We start from the raw sequence: 20,574 nt of genomic DNA, 5'->3' as shown, positions 1-20,574 counted from the left end.
GCGACGTGGCTCACGATTGGCTACGGCGCCAAGCGCGGCGCCTACAGAGAGGAAAAGGGGGTGGAGTCCAGCGCCTCCAAAGCCCGCCTTCCTGAATAAATAAAGGCCGTAGCGGCCGAGTCAACGGGCGGAGCTAAGTTGTCGTGATTCAAGCTGTCGCGGGAACCCCGAAGGCGGAACCCCACGTAATTAGAAGATGACCCGAAGTTGCTGCGCAGTGGGCTGCAGCACGCGGGACACCGTGCGGAGCCGGGAGCGCGGCCTCTCCTTCCACCAGTGCGTGTGAGAGCAGCCCGGGAGCCAGCACTCTCGCCGCCGGGCCTGGCGGGCTGTAGGCCGAGGCGGGGCCCGGGCAGTGCGTGGCGCCGCGCACGTGACGCGATGCGGCGTGGCGCGGGGCGGGGGAGCCCAGAAAGTTGAGGTCTGCTTAGCCCCAGTTTGCCGGTTCTGTCTCCCTCTGCCTGCTGCTCGCCTAGTGGCGTTTAACAGGGTTACTGGAAGGAAGCCTGCCTTTCTCTGGGTGCTCCTACTGCACCCAGAGAGACCGGGGAGGGAGGGAGGTTGGGAGAACTGAGGGGCCCGGGTGAGCACACGTCAGGTTTCGTCTGTCCTGCCTTGACGTTGCAGGTTGTTCAGTGCGGTTAACCTGGCCGTACTCTGGCCGATCTGGGCATGGAAGTGTCCTTTGGGCCAAGAGTGGGGCAGAGAGGGAGGAGTTGGGAAGTGCAGGTTCAGTGTAGAGGAGTGGGAGGCAAAGACTTGTGTTGCGGGATTAAGGAGTTTGGACTATGTACGGTAGACCCGATTTACTTGTTTTATTTGAGAGGCAGAGACTGAGAGAAGTATTCCATCCGCTGGTTCACTCCCCAGATGGCCGCAGCGGCTGGAGCTGAGCCGATCCAAAGCCAGGAACCAGGAGTCTCCTCCGGGTCTCCCATGCAGGTTCAGGGGCCCAAGGACTTGGGCCATCTTCCACTGCTTTCCCAGGCCACAGCAGAGAGCTGGATCAGAAGTGGAGCAGCCGGGACTCAAACCGGCGGCCCTATGGATTACCGGCACTGCAGGCCGCGACCCCACTAGTCATTTTTCAAAACCTAGGGCTGATTCCGGCCCTCGGTGTGTTAGCAGTTGTATGGCTTCCTGTCTCCCTTGCCATGTTCTCCCTTCAGTAAATTCCCCTACTCTTATTTTAAACTGCTTTATCTACTGTTAGTTCTGAGAGCCAGTAAGCACCCTCTTGTTACTCCTGCTTTTAAACACAGCTCGATCCTGTGTACCGCCTTTCACTGCCCTACCAGTCTCCTCCCTTTATAACCAGGCTCCTGAAAACTGTGTGCACCGAGTCCCACGGGCTTTTTTACCTATCACAGCCAGCTACCTGCCCCCGCTGCCCTAATAAAATAACGCTGGCAGAGGGTCACCCGCGGCCTTGCCAGATCTAGTTCGTTCTTAGTCCTTCCCTGGACCTGTTTTTAACCTGTCATCGTTTGGACTGCTCCATGAGAAGCCCCGCGCTCTCCCAAGGCTAAATTCTTTCCCCTTCTTTTCACCTTCCGGGTTTCCTGGAAGCTCTCTTTTAAATGCAAATTTTTTTCTTGGTGTTCCCCTTGAGGCTTTTCATTGTCTCAAAGCCTGAATCCTGGTTCCTCCGTGAGGACTTTCCTCCTGGAACCCCTCCCAGTCTGAATTACATTTGCATTCCCTCCGTGTGTTTCTGTTACTGTACCCTTGGGCTGAATGAACACATGTTTCTCTGTGATTGGGAAGAAGGCATTTTTGTCTTGCTGACTCTAGGAAGTTGTAAGGAGAGAACAGATACAGGAAAAGGAGTTAGAATACTATTGTGTTAGTCCCAGCAAGGGGTTCTAATAAGGAATTGAATTAAGGGCTCAGTAAAAGGGGTGATACCGGAAGGGCAGAATTGGACAACTTGCCATTGCTGTGACTTTTTTTTTTTAAGATTTATTTATTTATTTGAAAGAGAAAGAGACCTTTTATCTGCTGATTCATGCCCCAAGTGGTGCAGTGGCCAGGCCAGAGCAGAGCCAGGCCCAGTCCAGGAGTCAGGAGCTTCTTTCAGGCTTCGCATGTGGGAGGCAAGGGCCCAGACACTTGGGCCATCGTCTGCTCTCCCAGGCCCATTATCAGGGAGCTGGGTCCAAAGTGGAGCAACCAGGACACCATACGGATGCCCAGGCGGCAGCTCTAGCTGCTGTGACACTACACGGGCTCCTGCTGGGACTGTCTGATCATGGAGCTCCCTCCATGAAAAACTGGCCAACCAACCTTGAGCACTTAAATGTGTGCAGTGATTGTTAAATTCCATATGTAAAGTACTGTATTGATAAAATAATTAAAGGAGCGGGCAAAACTTACAAAATCAAATTCCCAAGTAAATATGGATGCTGTCCTGCAGAAGATGGCACATCCCTTTCTTGGCTATTGACCTGACAGATTGGATCCATAGCTGCCTTTTTTTTTTTTTTTTTTTTTTTTTTTTTGACAGGCAGAGTGGATAGTGAGAGAGAGAGAGAGACAGAGAGAAAGGTCTTCCTTTTGCCGTTGGTTCACCCTCCAATGGCCACCACGGCTGGCGTGCTGCGGCCGGCGCACCGCGCTGATCTGAAGGCAGGAGCCAGGTGCTTCTCCTGGTCTCCCATGGGGTGCAGGGCCCAAGCACTTGGGCCATCCTCCACTGCACTCCCGGGCCACAGCAGAGAGCTGGCCTGGAAGAGGGGCAACCGGGAAAGAATCCGGCGCCCCGACCAGGATTAGAACCCGGTGTGCCGGCGCCGCAAGGCGGAGATTAGCCTGTTGAGCCGCAGCGCCGGCCGGATCCATAGCTTTTAAGGTATACAAGACCCTTTGTGATCTGGCTTCTAGCTGCCTCTCCAGTCCATCAATAACCACTCCTTGCTACCTCTGTGTTCCTCTTCCAACTTTCTGGAACTTACTTTTTGATGCTTTGTGCTGTCAGTAAGATCCAAGTAATTATTTTCTATTTTTATTTCCTAATTATTTGCTCTGTGTGGTCACTATGCATGGAAGATTTCTATTGAGGCTTCAACTCTAGTTATTTTATTTCCTCCAAAGCCAGCACCACACTATAGCTGTAGATGAAGTAGCAAGGACAAAGGCTGTGGTGTTAAAATTACCTAAAGGTCAAGAGCATTGGTGCCCTATCAAAAGCTTATAAGAGGTGGTTTTTTGTGTGTGTTTGTGTGTGTGTGTGTTTTTTTTTTTTTTTTTTTTTGCCTGCATCATGTTGAAATGAATTCTGTTTTTAAGGTTTGAATTATGCAATGTTTCAAACATTCTAACAAACAGAAAATGATATATAACAAACACCTATTGTGCCCATCACTTGAATGAAGCAAATATTAACATTTGCCTTGTTTCAGATCCCACACAACCCCCCTTAGAACAAAGCTACAGGCACTTAAAGCCTCACTTCTCAATCCCTTCCCTTCCTCCCCAGAGGTAACTATTGTAGAAAGGGTTTGTTAGCCACCATTCTGGAAAATATTTTATGTTCAGAGAGCCAAAGGTAAATTTCCGCCAGTCTTGTAAAAGCCTGGTCACAAGGAGAAAGAAAACAGGATGCTGTTACAGTGTAAACCAGTTCCTTAGTGTGGATGTGAGATGATGACTGATTTGGGATTTTTCTTCTGTCAGAGGTGGCTTTCTACTGTGGAGACATGAATCCAATTTCAGCTGTGTATTGGTGGCTATGCTTGGCTCTGGTCTTGGTTTCACCTTCTCTAAGAGAATAAAAGCCTGCCTTACAGAGTCTCTGTAGAGCTGAGTATTTAAAATATAGTTATAGCACAAGGTAAATGCTCTAAAAGAATTATCACCAATTTAATTTTGCCCATTATACTCAAGCCAGTGAAGTTAAACAATGCTATTTCCCACTAGAAAATAACTCGGTGAAAAGAGATTTGCTTTACCTTCATTGGAAAACCAATTCCCTGTTCATTCTCTCTCTGTTAAGTAGCATCATCTTCCTGGAACAACAAAATGGAAGTTCCAGAAATGGAAATAAACTATAGATAGTACAAAGTGCTTGTTCCGCAGCCCTGGGAGGAGGCTCCAAGATGAAGGGCTGTGGCTAATACCACACAGCAGGAAAGGGTCCCCACTGCCCTGCTGACCCTATGTTCTTTCTCTAGGTGACTGAGACCGCACCTGAGAATTAGGTTTTGCCATACTACTATATTCTGTAATAATTGTCAGCCATCTCTGTTTTGAAACACTAAATGCTTTAAAATCCAAATTAAAGAGCACAAAAGACATCCTAGCTACCTATAATTCTGTCTCCAAGTCAAAGAGAAGGGAGCAAAAAGAGTACTTCCGTAATTTTTACTGTTTACTTCGTAAGTTCTTAAACAGCGATTTGACTGGCATTGAAAAATAGAGAAATGCAAGGTAATGTTATATTCAAGGCTAGGAAAAAATAGTGTCTTCTCCCAAAAATGAGAAAATGGAGTGTAGTAAATCTACTTGTTTTCTGTTGTATAACAAATTGAAATTCAGAGGAAACATTATGATCTTGCACATTTCTGAGAGCCAGAAGTGAGTGAGCTGGATTTTACAGGGTACCTCCTAAGACGGCAGTCATCCCAAAGCTTGAATTGAGGCTGAAGGATCTAATTTCGAAAAGGCTTCACTCACGTGGCCTTAGGGCTCACCAAGTAGGCCTCTGCACAGAGCTGCTTGTAGCATGGTAGGTAACGACCCCAGAGCACACTGTCCGGCAGAGAGAGCAAGGAGGAAGCCTGGGTCACTCCTGCCTTGTTTGTTCTTTAGCAAATCACTAACTCCCTCCCTTGCTCAAGGGTGGTGGAATTGGGCTCTACCTCTTAAAAGGAGAAATACCAAAGAATTTGTGAATGGGAAAGAAAAAGGTACATATGTTCTTGAACCATTTAAATTTGAGCAGATTCTGTTCCGTATAGGCAGGGAAGACAGAATACGGTAGGCTCTTTAGTAGCAGAATTGCCCCCACAGATGGAAACGATAAAATCACTGAGATGCTGAACTTGTAGGTTTTAAAATCAAAGTTTTGACAAATGAAATAATAAATTAAATTTTTAATTGGGTTTTATGTAAAGCAGGTCAATAAATGGCTTTGTATAGTATTACTATAGTATTACTCTAATATTTTCATGTTAATAGAAGTTTAATATGATTGCTATAGATTTCCAACTGATATCTTACTGCGCTCAAAGTGGATCAGGGCTGTTAATCGTGTGGACCCCAGAAGCAAAAAGATTTGGATCCCAGGACCATGTGCTATGCTATGTTCCAAACATTTTCAAGAAAGTGACTTTGAATCATATGGCTTGAGAAGAAACCTGAAAAAAGGATCCGTGCCCTCTCTTTATCTGCACAAGGTACTCAAATCTAGTTGTAAACAAAGCTAAATTTGAGAGTCTTTAAAAATCAAGATTGCCCACATCATAGCTAGAATTTGCACAGAGAATCCCGAGACTTAAAATAAATCCAATAATAGATTTTAAATGCATTGATATTCATTTTAAAAATCTATATGTAATAACATTCTGTTCTGGAGAGTTTTAAGTATATACATGCAGATCATTTGTACATACAGAAAAGTTACTAATTGCAAAAATCAACTAAAAGGTATAAATGCCTTAGAATCAGGCTCTTGTTTAGTACGAGACCTTTCTTAATGCTTTGAAATAATCTACCCTTTTTGGCCCCTCCCAACAAAGTTATTTATCTTGACCAAAAATATGTCTAACATTAGTTTTGCTACAGGAAGAAATATATGAAAAATATGTGACTTTCTATGAGTGAGTCACCAGTACTGGGATTACAGACTTATGTTTCTTTCAGTGGTTTTTACTTTTATCTTTTTATCCTTTAACCACAACTCTCATACATGACTTTTAATTTTTACATACTCTGCAATAGTCACCTAACTGTTCTTACTCTAACATCTTCCAACAGATTGCAGTTGTCTTTTGGGGTGGTTCTGTCTCAGTGCCCTACTCAGAAGTACATAGTTGGTATCAGATTTACTCATAGCAACCAAGAGCTTTCTATTAATTGATTCATACATTTCTAACTAAACTCTCTTTTCAAACCACATACACTTAACCTTCTTTTATGTGTCTGTGCAAAATCAGTGTTAGTGATGATGATCAAGGCCAACAGTGGCCCAGGCTTTGCACTGGGAAGTTTCGTATCCTCGTGACAACCCTCTGTTATCTGCATTTTACAGGTGAGGACACAAAGGACTGTAGTGCTTAAGCGATAGCTAGTAAGAGGGAGCTGGGATTCAACCTAAAGCGGTCTATTCCAGTGCGCCTGCTTTGTCTGCTCTTCTCTTTTTGGTCAAATAATTGCCCTGTCTCATCCTTTAAGCCATGCTGCTGATCCTCTATAAGCTATTCAAAACTCACTTCCATGAAGCATTCTCAAATTACTGTCACTTTTCTCTAGTTACTTTAATCATTTCAGAAGATTTCAGCATCACATTAATATAGCAGTATACTTGCACGCACCAAAAAAGACTGTTTACACTGTTCTATAGACTGTCAATTTAGAAAATTCAGAGTCCTTGGCCTTTCATATATAATTCCCCATCAACCAGGTGAGTGCTTTGTAATCAGTGGTATTTTTATAGCAATCTGTGAGATGATTTCTAAAATAACTTTTATTTCACATTTCTGTGATAGGTTCCTCAAGGTATATGCCCTAAAGGTAAAGCAAGACAGAAAATCCTGCAGCAGCCCCTTCCAGCTGATTCTGAAGAGACTGCTACTGAGGACCATAACTATAGTTTAAGGACACCTCTGACAGTAGGTGCAGAGAAGCTGGCTGAAGTGCAGGAAATGCTGCAAGTGTCCAAAAAAAGACATGTCCCCGTAAAAAACTATAGGATGATCAAGAAGAGAAAGGGTTTACAATTAATTGATGCACTTGTAGAAGAGAAACTGCTTTCTGAAGAAACAGAGTTTCTGCTACGAGCACAATTTTCAGGTATTACCCCGCCCCCCATAATTTATATGATACTTAATAGCTCTTTATTTTTTCAATGCCATTAAATATTTACTTTGCTACTGCCCATGTAAACATGTTTTCAGTTGTGAAGTGAAAGGTCTCAATCATTTAAGCAAGAATAATGAAAAGTAACCAAAATACTTTTTATATTTCATGATTTCCCCCCTATTATGAAATTAACATGTTTATTCTAGGAAAAGAGAAGAAATAACTAAGTGATAAAATGGCACATAGCCCCACCACACAGAGATGAGAACATGTGGTTTACACAGCTTTGTATTCTGGGCTTTTGCTTTTTTATAATAGCTTTCACGCATGCTATTGCAAGTTAGCAGTTTTTAAACTGCTGTGTAATTTACTACCAAAGTCTTTTAAGAGTGGGGTTGAACTATGTAATGTGCAGAGTCTCTTTGGTGAGTCCCTATTATTTTTCTTTAAAAGTTCTCTAGTATAGATACCTGTGCAAATTCATGGATGGACCACCTGGTCCTCTTTGTGAGCAAAGATGTTGAAGAAGGGCAGAGTAAGAGTTGCCAACTTACATTTTCATGAAAACAGCTGAAATGGTGAACTTACATTCTGGGAAAAAGAAAAATATTCTGTTTGTAGAAGAGTAAGTGTCTCCAGAGGGAGGGAATAGATTAAAGAAATAGGGGACGCCACCACGAACAGAGGGTATTTTTCTTCTCTCCATGGTGGGCATTTCTGTTCAATATGAGCAGTACCCTTACCCTGTCCCTAGAAAATGTCGCTCCTATCTAATTTTCACCTTTGAGTGGTAACCAGGGAACAAATAAGACAAATTAATGTCATAAGCCCAAGACTTAATTTTATCCAGTTGTTTAATTTACTTTCCTGTTCCTCTAAAATCTTCCAGTCTGGCTGCCAATGAATAATAAAACATGAATCAAGTTGAATCTGTTTTCGTCCCTTTTGGCAGCAAAATGATCCATGATAAATAGTCAAGGGGCCCTATAGAAGATGTTAATATCCGAATAACTAGAGTTAAAGTATGACTAAATTTGTCACATTTTTGATGGCCAGTGTATTTTACATCCAAATATGACGATCTGTTCCTGAAAATGTTGCTAGTCAAGGTTTCACCACAAAAGTGAATAAATGTCAGGGTTAGCATTGTGGCGGAGTGGATAAAGCTGCCACCTGGGATGCCAGCTTCCCATATGTACAGTAGTTTGTGTCCCTGTTGCTGCATTTCTGATCCAGCCCCCAGCAAATGTACCTGGGAAAGCAGTGGAGGATGGCACAAGTGCTTGGGCCCCTGCACCCACATGGGAGACCCAAAAGAAGCTCTTGGCCCCCAACTTCCACTTGGCCCAACTCCATCATGTAGCCTTTTGGGTAGGGAACCAGTGGGTGGAAGATCTTTCTCTGTCTCTTCCTCTTTCTATAATTCTTCCTTTCAAATAAATGATAAATCTAATAAATAAATGTATGGCTGGTGCTGTGGTGTACTGAGTAAAGCTGCAGCCTGAGATGCCAGCATCCATTTGGGTCCTGGTTTGAGTCCTAGCTGCTCCTCTCTTGATCCAGCTCTCTGCTTATGGTCTAGGAAAGCAGTGGAAGATGGCCCAAGTCCTTGGACCCCTGCACCCCTGTGGGAGACCCAGAAGAAGCTCCAGGCTCCTGGCTTCAGATCGGCCCAGCTCCAGCCATTGCAGCCATTTGGGGAGTGAACCAGCAGATGGAAGACACCTCTCTCTCTCTCTGCCTCTCTGCCTCTGTAACTCTGCCTTTCAAATGAATGAATAAATCTTAATAAATAAACGTAACTTTAACAGATTTTCGCTGGGAGCAACATGACTGGAAGGACACAGCTGCGTACTCTACAGAAATGAAACAGTTTGCTTGTACACTCTACCTGTGCAGCAGCAAAGTCTACGACTATGTAAGAAAGATTCTTCAGCTGCCTCATTCCTCCGTCCTCAGAACGTAAGTGAATTACTCTTTAGATGTTAAGTGAATGAAACAGACACGGTGTTCTTGGATTGTATTTTATACGTTAAAGCTTTTAGTATTCATGCTCAAATGTATGCATTTCAAAATTTTTTGCCCCAAAATAAAATTATCTTTTAACTTAATTTTCCACAATCTTTTTGAAGTGGCCTCATACTCCTATTTATTAGCCCATTTTTAAAAAGGTTCTAGGTGGCATTTATGTATTATTTTACAACAGTAAAATGTTCACCAATAAAATGAAGACACATAGGGGCCAGTGCCGTGACACAATGGGCTAAGCCTCTGCCTGAAGCACAGGCATTCCATATGCATGTCAGTTTGTGTCCTGGCTGCTCTTCTTCTGATCTGGCTCTCTGCTTATGTCCTGAAAAGCAGTGGAAGATGGCCCAAGTCCTTGGGCCCCTGTACCTATGTGGGAGACCCTGAAGAAACTCCTGGCTTCTGATTGGCTCAGCTGTGGTCACTACTGCCATTTGGGGGGGTGAACCAGCGGATGGAAGACCTTTCTCCCTTTATTTTTCTAAAACTCTACCTCTCAGATAAATAAATAAATCTTAAAAAAAAATCAAGACACATAGGCCTGACAAGGGAGACACTCAAGGCAATAAATTTTTTTTTTTAAGATTTATTTTATTTATTTGAGAGACAGAGAGAGAGAGAGGTCTTCCATCTGCTGATTCACTCCCCAGATGGCCACAACGGCCAGAGTTGAGGGGCCAGGAGCCCACTGTGGGTCTCCCACGTAGTTGCAGGGGCCAAAGGACTTGGGCCATCCTCTGCTGCTTTTTCAGGCATGTTAGCAGGGAGCTGGATCAGAAGTAGAGCAGCTGGGACTCGAAGCAGTGCCCATTTGGGTTATCGGCACTGCAGGCCAGGGCTTTAACCTGCTATGCCACAGCGCCAGGCCCAAGGCAATACAGTTTCAGTCCTGAAATAATGGAGATTCTTATTCACATCAGTAATTCTAACATCTGACAGTTCTGGATTGATTGGTAAGGGACAAAGCACAGAAATCTGCATTTGCTTTTTGGTGAGCACTGCAGTTGATACCAATGAAGGTTCCCTAGGGACCAGATTTTTATAAAGAAGGATTTGTGTTTATTTAGAATTCCCTTAGCGTGAGGCAAATAATATAATGATCTTGTAAGGTCTTAATTAATTTAGTTTTTGTCACTGGTTTTTATTTATTTATTTATTTATTTATTTTTGATTTAATTTATTTATTTGAGAGGTAGGGTTACAAAGAGAGGGAGAAACAGAGAGAGAAGTCTTCTGTCTGCTGTTTCACTCCCCAAATGGCTGCAATAGTTGGAGCTGAGCCCATCTGTAGCCAGGAGCCAGGAGCTTCTTCCAGGTCTCCCACATGGGTTCAGGGGCCCAAGCACTTGGGCCATCCTCTGCTGCTTTCCCAGGCCTTCAGCAGAAAGCTGCAGTGGAAGGGGAGCAGCCAGGACTTGAACCTACGTCTCTATGGGGTGCTGACATCACAGGCAGAGGCTAAGCCAACAGAACCAGTCTTTGTCACTGGTTTTACAGATTCTTTTTTTTTTTTTTTAAATGAATGAGATTAAATTAAATTGAAATAATATTATATTGAATTAAAATACTACTAATGAAAGAAATGGGAGAAAAGGAAGGAACATTCATTCATTGTTCCTAGTTATTATGTTCTTATAAACAATTGCTGTTAACATTTAGTGTATTTCCTTCCAATCTTTTTTCTGGGCTTAGATTCACTGGATTTTACGTAGTTGTGATCTTTGGTATATAAATTGCCAGACTGCCTTTTTTTTTTTTATTATTATTATATGTGCTTTTTAATCTGTGTTATTTTGAACTCTTTATTTAAACAAATTTTAATGGCTGCATAATGTCAAGTAGTTCTCTACTATTTAACTCTGGTGTTCTCCAGTTATTGGGCCTTAGTGTTATTTCCATTTTTTGGCTGTAATTGTTAACACTTCTTGGCCTTTTGGGTAAGATCAAGTATGGTTGTAATTGCTATTTAGTAAGTTGAGATGAACATTTGTATATAAGGGCACCTACTGTATCCCATAATATGACTTACCACTCAGACTAAATATTATACTTACTTATAAATGTGTACTTTCTGCTAAACAGAAATATTTTTATAAGATACTGCATTGATATTTCTTTTGTGCCTTTCTTAATATAGTCCTCTCTTCTGTACTTGCTCTACGTAAAGCGTTGCTGACTGCTTTTTCACCATGGTTCATGTAAGACTTCTTGGCTTTTTTGTGTTTCACGGTTTTCGTCACTTCCCATTGTTCTCTGTCAGCGTCTGGACTGAATCTTCCCTGGCAGTTCAGCTCACACTCACCTTTTCTCTCTTCATGTCTTGCATTTTGTGACCTTTGCTATGACGTTATGTATTTAAGTTTCCAGTTCTGGTACTCAAAACAGCTGCTTGTTTCTTTGGCTACTTTGACTGGAACTCAGGTACATTAAAATAATATATAAGTAGATAAGTACCAGAAAGTGAAATACACAATACTTCACTTCTCCTAATGTCACGAAACAACTGTTGTTAGCAGTTTGGTATATATCCTCCCAGATATTTTTTAAAACTTTAAATAAAATTTTGTTGTAATGGCCATATGTTATTAGTACATGCATTTTTTTAAATTAATTTATTTATTTGAAAGAGAGAGAGAGATCTTCCATCCACTGGAATGTCCCAAATGGCCACAAGGGATGAATTGGGCCAATCTGAAGCCAGAAGCCAGGAGCTTCTTCCAGATCTCCCACTCGAGTCCAGGGCCCCATCTGCATGGTCAGACATTTGTGTTTGATTACATTTACATTCATTTTCCCATTAAAAAAATTTTTTTAAAGATTTATTCATTTATCTGAAAGAGTTAGAGAGACAAGAGGCAGAGAGAAAGAGAGATCTTTCATCTACTGGCTCACTCCCCAATTGGCCACACTGGCCAGAACTATGCCTATCTGGAGCCAGGAGCTTCCTCCTGGTCTCCCACGCAGGTGCAGGGGCCCAAGGACTTGGGCCATCTTCTGCTGCTTTCCCAGGACACAGCAGACAGCTGGAATGGAAGTAGAACAGCTGAGACTCGAACTGGTACTCATATGTGATACTAGCACTCAGGTAGCAGCTTTACCCACTCAGCCACAGTGCCTACCCCTATTCATATTTAGATTTTATCCTAAAAATGTCTGAATGGCCAAACATATTTGTATTTATTACATTTACATTCATTTTCTCATTAAAAAAATTTTTAGTGAATTATTTATCTGAAAAAGTTACACAGAGTGAAGGAGAGGCAGAGGGAGAGGTCTTCCATCCACTGGCTCACTCCCCAGTTGACCACACCAGCTGGAGTTGTGCCAATCCGAAACCAGGAGCTAGGAAGGAGCTTCTTCTGGGTCTCCACATGGGTTCAGAGGCCCAAGGACTTGGGCCATCTTCTACTGCATCCCATACAGGATGCTGCCTGTGCCTTTACCTGCTAAGCCACAGCGCCAGCCCCCCCTGTATCTGTTCTTAACACAGCTTTGCTTAGGTATTAGATCTTAAAAGTAATTATATTTGCTATTCATTGATTGAATACATATCGATCAAAAGCAGCCAGTGCGGCAGGAGATAAACAAGGAGACTGCGGTAGCCTGGAAGCCAAGTGTAGGAAGTATGTCAAGGAGGGAGTAGTCCACTAAATCGAATGCTGCTGGGAGATCAGGTAAGCGGACAGAGAATTGCCCTTTGATTTTTTTTTTTCAAGATAGCAGTCATTGATAACTAAGACCAAAGCAGCTACAGTGGAGTAGTAGAGAGGTAAACATAGTTCAGGTGGGGTCCAAAAGAGACTGGCAGGTGATGAAGCAGAGAAAACAATTATGGACTCTGCAGGAGCACCGTAAAATGAGTGTGAAGCTGGAAGGGAACATGTGTTGGTGAGGGATGTTTGTTGGGGTTCCAGTGTGTTTGCATGCTCACGGGAGGGATCCTGTAGGAAAAAGAAAATTGGTGATGCTCAAAAGAAAGTATGCTTGTAGTAGGATTACATCCACCACTGTTGTGGAGGAAAATCTGAACGGAACAGGGACAGTCCAGTCATTGAAGCAGAAAGAAAAATGACTATCCAGACAGTAGTTAACAGATTTGGTGGTAAGAGACAGTTTTTATTGGATTGCTTCTGTTTTCTCAATTAAATAAAATCATCAGCTGAGAGTTGAGGAGGGAGACATTAAAAATTTGGGGAGAAAGGGAAAAAAAGGTGAATAGTTAGCTCAAAGACCAGGGAAGCAAAAAATCGGGAAAACAAAGCACCAGGATTATAGTCAACATGATTGTTTTTCCTCCATAGTGATGGAGCAGCAGTTAGATGGCCAGCAATTAGATTCGATGAGGACAAACCAAGCCAGACTTAAATAAAAAAAAAAAAACAAAAACAAAACCTTGCTTTGTTTAGATAGGTACTTCATTCACTAATTTCATCTTTTTCTAATTTTTTTTTTAAAGCTTTATTTGTTTTTATTTGAAAGTCAGAGTTACAGAGAGAGGAGAGGCAGAGAGAGAGGTCTTCCATCACTGGTTCACTCCCCAATTGGCTGCAACGGCCGGAGCTGCGCTGATGCGAAGCCAGGAGCCAGGAGCTTCTTCCGGGTCTTCCCACATGGGTGCAGGGGACTAAGGACCTGGGCCATATTCTACTGCTTTTCCGGGCCACAGCAGAGAGCTGGATTGGAAGTGGAGCAGCCGGGTCTCAAACCGGCGCCCATATGGGATGCTGGCGCTTCAGGCCAGGGCATTAACCTGCTGTGCCACAGTGCCGGCCCATCTTTTTCTAATTCTTAGCTACATCAGACACCACTCTGGTTTTCTCTGTTAGATCCTTTCTCAGTTCTCCCTGAATTCCTTATGTTCAAAACTTTCTCAGAACTGGCCTTCTTATAACTCTAGTACTTTGGGTCTTTTATAGTAAATTGTTGTTAGAAATTCCTTGGAATTACTTAGCTTTGCTTGTTATAACAGTGATAGATTTTGTTTGGTTGTAGTCATAGAAAGTGCTGGCACAATTGTTACTATTTATATTTTCTTTGTTCCTAACATTCTATGTTTAGATTCATGACAGTTTAGTAAATTAAATTAACTTGCCCTATAGATAGATGATCTAAAAGATTCAAAAGTAAATAAGGCGGGCCAGTGTTGTAGTGCAGCAGGTTAAACCTTAGGTTGCAACTCTGGCTTCCCATAAGAGCGTGAGTTCAAGTCCCATCTGTTCTGCTTCCAATCCAACTTCCTGCAAATGAGCCTGGGAAAACAGCAGATGATGGTTCTTGTACTTGGATCCTGCCATCTCCCCTGGTTGGAGCTGCCCCAGCTGTTGCAGCCATTGGCTGATTCACTCCCCAAATGCCTACAGTAGCTGAGGCTGGGTCAGGCTCAAGCCAGGAGCCCAGAATTTCATCTGGATCTTCCACATAAATGGGCGGGACCCAGCTGTTTGAACCATCATCTGCTACCTCCCAGGGTGCGTATTACCAGGAAGTTGAATGAGAAGTGGAGTACCCAGGACTCCAACACAGGCATCCCAAGCAGTGATTTAGCCACCATGCCAAATGCCTGTTTTTTGTTTTGTTTTGGTTTTTTTAGACTCATTTAGAGTAAAACTTCTACATAAAGGCATCAAGTAGTTTCATTACATCCTTACTGCGTATGCAAATTTGCATTTTGGGTGTTGATTTGAGAATCCTAACACAAAAAAATTTAATTATAATTTGGTGACATAATTGTGAAGGGTTTTCAATGTGCTAGTGCACTATAGCACCACTGAACTGCTTTCTCATCATCTACTATTTTTGTCCTCTTCTGAAACACAGCAGGTAATGGGGTTGTGGCACAGCTGGTTAAATTGCTGCCCACGATGCCAGCATCCCTTACGAGCACTGGTTTGAGTCCTGGATGCCCCACTTCTGACCCAGCTCCCGGCTGATGGCCTGGGAAAGCAGCAGCAGATGGCCCAAGTACGTGGGCCCCTGCTACCCACGTAGGAGACCAGGATGGAGTTCCAGGTTTCTATCTTTGACCTGGCCAGTCCTAGCCATTGTGGCCATTTGTGGAATGAACCAAGTGGATGGAAGATTCTCTCTCTCTCTCTCCCCTTCTCCCTCTCTCTCTCCCTCTGTCTCTCCCTCCCCTCCCCCCACTCTCTCTTGTGGCTCTGCCTTTCAAATAAATAAATAAATAAATAATAAATATTTATTTTTGGAATAATTAAATAAAATACAACCACCAATAAATGCTATTATTTGTCTCTTAAAATAGATTATAAGCAATTTATTGTCAAAGGATAGATTTTGCATTCTATTACCATTTTTTTCAAAGCCATTTGTGTATCATGAAATCAGTTTAGTGTATCAGTATTGCCACATAGAGTATATGTATTTCACACATGTGAAAGTAAATGGCATGTAGTAAGAGTATATTTTGCTTAGGGTCCATCACTGTGGAATAGTGGGTTAAGCCTCTGCCTGCAGCACCGGCATCCTATATGGGTGCTGGTTCAAGTCCTGGCTGCTCCACTTCCAATCCAGCTCCCTGCTAATGGCCCAAGTCCCTGAGCTGCTGCACCCACATGAGAAACCAGGAAGAAACTCCTGGCTCCTGGCTCTGGATCATCCCAGCCCTGACCCTTTTGGCCATTTGGGAAGTGAACCAACAGATGGAAAACCTCTCTCTGTCTCTCCCTCGATCTCTCTGTAATTTTGCTTCTCAAATAAATAAATAAACCTTTTTTTTTTAAATAGTATATTTTGCTTATGAAACTGTTAGGTTATAGCTAAAATATTTGGAAAGCCCTATCCTAAAAATCTTAAGGAAATACATAAAAATCTCCACTAAGTAGAGGTCAGTTGTCCAAGAAGAAACCTTGACTGCCTAGAAAATAACCCCAAATTCATAAATCTAAATAAAAAAAGACCTCTGAATTATGAAAGTATACTTCTGTTATAGATGAGTACCTCAGTTTCTCCGTCAGCCTCCATTTTCTTCTAATTTAGAAAATATTGTAATACACATACCTGTTTTCTGTCCTGATCCTCAGTACATTAGGAGGCATACATTAGAGGAGTTCTGAAGATAGACCAAAGAGTTGTAGGAGAGAATAATTAGCAAAATGATAAGGAAGATCAGGATATGAAAGGACTCCTGAGGTGCCATTGTATTAGTGTCCCTGCAGGCATGGTTTGATGCTGTAAGAAGTGATAGAAGCATTGCACTGGGTTGAGCATGTATTCCTAACTGGCAGCACAGTAGGACCACCTCGCCTAACTTCTCCCTCTGTCCCAGTTTCCTACTCTATAAAATAAGGCTGATGAACTAGATGTTCTCAGTGGTTCCTTCCTGTTCAACAATATTCTCATGTCAGTGAATTTATAGGTAAGATGATATATGGTATACAAATTCGAACAAACTGGGTAATTGATTTGTATACTTTCTGAAGAATGAATGAGAAATTACCAATCATGTTATAGTATGTTTGCATCGTAAAATACTATTTTGTGTTTCCAAGCTCTTCTGTTTTCTTGGCTATTTCGTTGTAACTGTATAAATATATGCTTAAAAATGCTTGCAGATTTTGGCTAGTTGGCTTTATTTCTAGAGGAATTTGAGACTATTTTTTAGACCACTTAAGGCATGTTTCCCTTTTATCTTTTTATTTCTTCATTCAATTTCTATATTTTTCTCTTTGTATATTTTCTAGGTGGTTATCCAAATGCAAACCCAGTCCAGGTTTCAACAGCAACATTTTTTCTTTCCTTCAGAGAAGAGTAGAGAATGGAGACCAGCTGTATAAATATTGTTCACTGATAATAAAAAGTGTCTCTCTCAAGCAACAACTTCAGTGGGATCCCAGCAGTCAGAGTTTGCAAGGTTTCATGGATTTTGGCCTTGGAAAACTGGATGCTGATGAAACACCACTTGCCTCAGAAACTGTTTTGTTAATGGCAGTGGGTATTTATGGCCATTGGAGAACACCTCTAGGTTATTTTTTTGTAAACAGAGCATCTGGATATTTGCAAGCTCAGCTACTTCGTCTGACTATTGGCAAACTGAGTGACACAGGGATCACAGTTCTGGCTGTTACGTCTGATGCCTCGGCTCACAGTGTTCAAATGGCGAAAGCACTGGGGATATGTATTGATGAAGGCAACATGAAGTGTACATTTCAGCACCCTTCATCTTCTAGCCAGCAGATTGCATACTTCTTCGATTCTTGCCACTTGCTGAGATTAATAAGAAATGCGTTTCAGAATTTTCAAACCATTCAGTTTATGAATGGCACAGCACAATGGCAGCACCTTGTGGAGTTAGCAGCACTGGAGGAACAGGAGTTATTAGGTATTGGAAGACTCCCAAGTAAACTTGCAAGTTCGCAGAAACACATACTGAAAATGAACTGTGCTGCCCAGGTCTTCAGTGAGAGTGCTGCCCGTGCATTGGAATATTTGCTGTCACTAGGCCTGCCTGCTTTTCAAGACTGCATTGGCACCATCAAGTTTTTACGTCTAATTAGTAAGCTGTTTGACATTTTTAATAGTAGAAACTGTTATGGAAAGGGACTTAAAGGACCTCTGTTGCCTGAAACTTTTAGTAAAATAAATCGTGTATTAATGGAAGCCAAAACTGTTTTTGTTACATTCTCTGACACTAGCAATAATCAGATCATTAAAGGTAAGCAAAAACTAGGATTCCTGGGATTTTTGCTTAATGCTGAGAGCTTAACATGGCTCTACCACAATTATGTTTTCCCAAAGGTCATGCCTTTTCCATATCTTCTGACTTACAAATTCAGTCAAGATCATCTGGAATTATTTCTGAAGATGCTTAGGCAGGTATTAGTCAACAGTGCCAGTCCTACCTGTCTGGCATTCCAGAAGGCTTACCATAATGTGGAGAGCAGATACAGATTTCAAGATGAAGTTTTTCTAAGTGAAGTAAGCACCTTTGACATTTCAATTGCACGAAGGAAAGACTTGACCCTTCGCACGGTTCAGCGTCAGTATGGCATCAGGGCCGTCAGGACTCTCTTTCCTAAAGAAGATGTTTACCAGGACTGGTCTAGTTGTTCACTAAGTGCAGCACTACTGGACCTGTCAGATCATAGGCGAAATCTCATCTCTTGGGCCGGTTACATTGCAAATAAATTGTCAGCTCTGTTAACTTGTGAGGACTGCGTCAGTGCTCTGTACACTTCAGACCTCAAAGCCTCTAAAGTTGGGTCACTGTTATGTGTTAAAAGGAAGAGTGGTTCGTATTTGCCTTCACAGAGTCTCTGCCGAGTCATAAATACCTGTGAGCAGGTTGTAAGAAGCCATTCAAACACCACAGTGTGTGAACTAGGGCCTAAACAGAGAGAATCTTATCTTCAACAGAAAATACTACATGAGCTTTTGGGGCACCTTTCTCTTTTTGTGGATTTAGATGAGCATCTTTTTGAGGGAGAACCGTGTGCCATCAACCACTTTGTAAAATTGCTGAAGGATATAATTATCTGTTTCTTAAACATCAGAGCTAAAGATGAAGCTCGGGTCCCTTTAAAACATCACTCAGAAAGACCTGAAATGAGAACCAGGAAACTGGTCATTATTGGGTCACACATGTTCAAGTTTGGCTAATAACAGTAAATTCAGGCATTTAGTAAGTAACGGTGGATATCCATTCAAATGAGACCAGAAATGTGTTAGCATTTTTATGAACATACTTTACACCTGGTGAAGTTCATGTCACCATATTAGCAGTTAGCTGTTCTGCACAGTGAACAATTTGCAGTTCTGACATGGAATTTCTAATGCATATCATAAAGATCTCTCATACTTTGGTATGGCCTGTGGCATTTATGAGTTTTCCAAAATGTAGAAAGCAATAAGTCTGGAGGTGCAGACCTGACCAATAGGTTCTGTCTTTGAAGATACGACTGTAAGACAGAACAGACTACATTTCCTAAAAGACCTTTGGTTTATGATTTTTAAGATTATTAACAGAACACCTGTGGAACCTTGGAAATAATCTTTACCTAAAAATAAAAATTAAGTTGTGATTTGGAAATCAGGCTGAAGCCAAATGTCACACACCACAAAACTTCCTGGGTTCAGGACACATTAAGATGGAAGTACTTCTGCTCTGTTAGGCAGAAGGTTAAGTACATGGTCACGGATTGTTCTGGTGCTGCAACCGAGATGTAGTGTAGTCTGGGAAGGACGTAGGAACACGGTTTTCACTGCCTGAGTCCTGGACTTCGAAATACTCCTTTTAAATAAGAGAAGGTGATCACTTAACCTGACTCCTGTTGGAAGAGCCTGGGGGCTCAGCAGAAAGCCGGAGGACGCCTTTATTCCAACTTTGCCCTCTCTCAGGTCTACTTGTGTTTGCAAGGGGCTAAGGTAATGTTACACATATATTCAGTGTTGAACTAATACTGAAATATCACTGCACGTGTCGGTAACTTGTCAAAGGACAGGAACCAGCATACAGTGGATGTTTCAGAAATTGGAAGAAATTGAATCTGCAGATGGAAACATCTTAAGGAAAGTTTTCTCCACTGTGTCACTCAGATTTAAAAAGTAAATTAAAAGAACCTACGTATATGTACTTTCCCAAAGCTGAATATTTTAGTGAGTAAAAGAAGAAACAAGCACATTATTCATTTGTGTTTGTAAAATGTCATTTTGTCATTGAATGTTTGAAAACTTTAAGTGGTAAAAGTTGAGTCTATGAGGAGAAAGCCTTTGGCCTAGATCCTAAGCACCTCTTAGGATCCCTGCGTCCTGTATCAGAATGCCCGGGTTCCTGTTCCACCTCCAGTTTTGATCCAGCTGCCTGCTAATGCGCTCCCTGGGAAGCAGCAGGTGACAGCTCAAGGACTTGGATCCCTGTCTTCCACGTGGGCTCCCTGGTGACAGGCACTTGAGGAGGGAAGCAGCAGACAGAAGATCTGTGTCATTATTTCTGCCTTTTAAATAAACAGTTTTTTAAAAAAGAATATTTTGGTATGCTTGTTTACCTCAACACAAAGGCTTAAGTTTTAAAATATAACCAGTGTTGCTGAGAAGTCTGAATTTTGTTGTTATTTTTGCCGATAAAACCCATTTTAAATAAACCTTAAAGAGCCTGCTCATAAATCACCACCTTTAACTGTATGTTAGGTACAAGTTTTGTACCTGATCTTTATTTAAAGTAGGTCCACATCTGTAATGTCTAATGCTCTTTGCTGTTGTGCTTGACAATGCTAGTATGTTTTGTATTTGAAGAAGTAGGTGTTTTTGCATTGTTGCCTTAAATGCTGGATAAATAGGGAGGACAGATGTTGGAGACAAGAATACTTCCACCTTACATTTAGCACAGCTAATGTCCCTTGCACCTGTGAAAGGTTTATATCGGATTTACTTGGTATGATATGCTTGACAGTGAAATATGTTATTCACATTTGATGTGATTAGGGTGATTTGGTTATAATTTCTACTCATGAAAGGAAAATGAGTTCCTTTAAAAAACCTACCTTCCTAGGGCAGGCTTTATGCCCAGTCATT

At 42.0% G+C, this 20,574-nt stretch overlaps 1 protein-coding gene across 3 annotated transcripts; it reads left to right on the top strand.

The window, feature by feature from the left end:
• Positions 1-77: 77 nt before the first annotated feature.
• On the top strand, positions 78-20,144 carry THAP9 (THAP domain containing 9). 3 transcript variants are annotated; one of them, XM_008267662.4, is made up of 5 exons: positions 78-276; positions 5,201-5,396; positions 6,708-7,011; positions 8,832-8,982; positions 16,749-20,144. In XM_008267662.4, the coding sequence occupies exons 1-5, from the start codon at positions 197-199 to the stop codon at positions 18,661-18,663; spliced, it is 2,646 nt and encodes an 881-aa protein (XP_008265884.3). In that variant the 5' UTR covers positions 78-196; the 3' UTR covers positions 18,664-20,144. The 3 variants fall into 3 exon arrangements, with proteins under 3 accessions (XP_008265884.3, XP_051675584.2, XP_069904044.1); XM_051819624.2 differs by having other exon boundaries at positions 87-282; XM_070047943.1 differs by lacking the exon at positions 78-276 and adding an exon at positions 287-421.
• The last annotated feature ends 430 nt before the right edge of the window (positions 20,145-20,574 follow it).

Source organism: Oryctolagus cuniculus, chromosome 8, assembly GCF_964237555.1.
Source record: "Oryctolagus cuniculus chromosome 8, mOryCun1.1, whole genome shotgun sequence".
Classification (NCBI taxonomy): domain Eukaryota; kingdom Metazoa; phylum Chordata; class Mammalia; order Lagomorpha; family Leporidae; genus Oryctolagus; species Oryctolagus cuniculus.
This window is presented reverse-complemented; position numbering and strand designations above follow the sequence as displayed.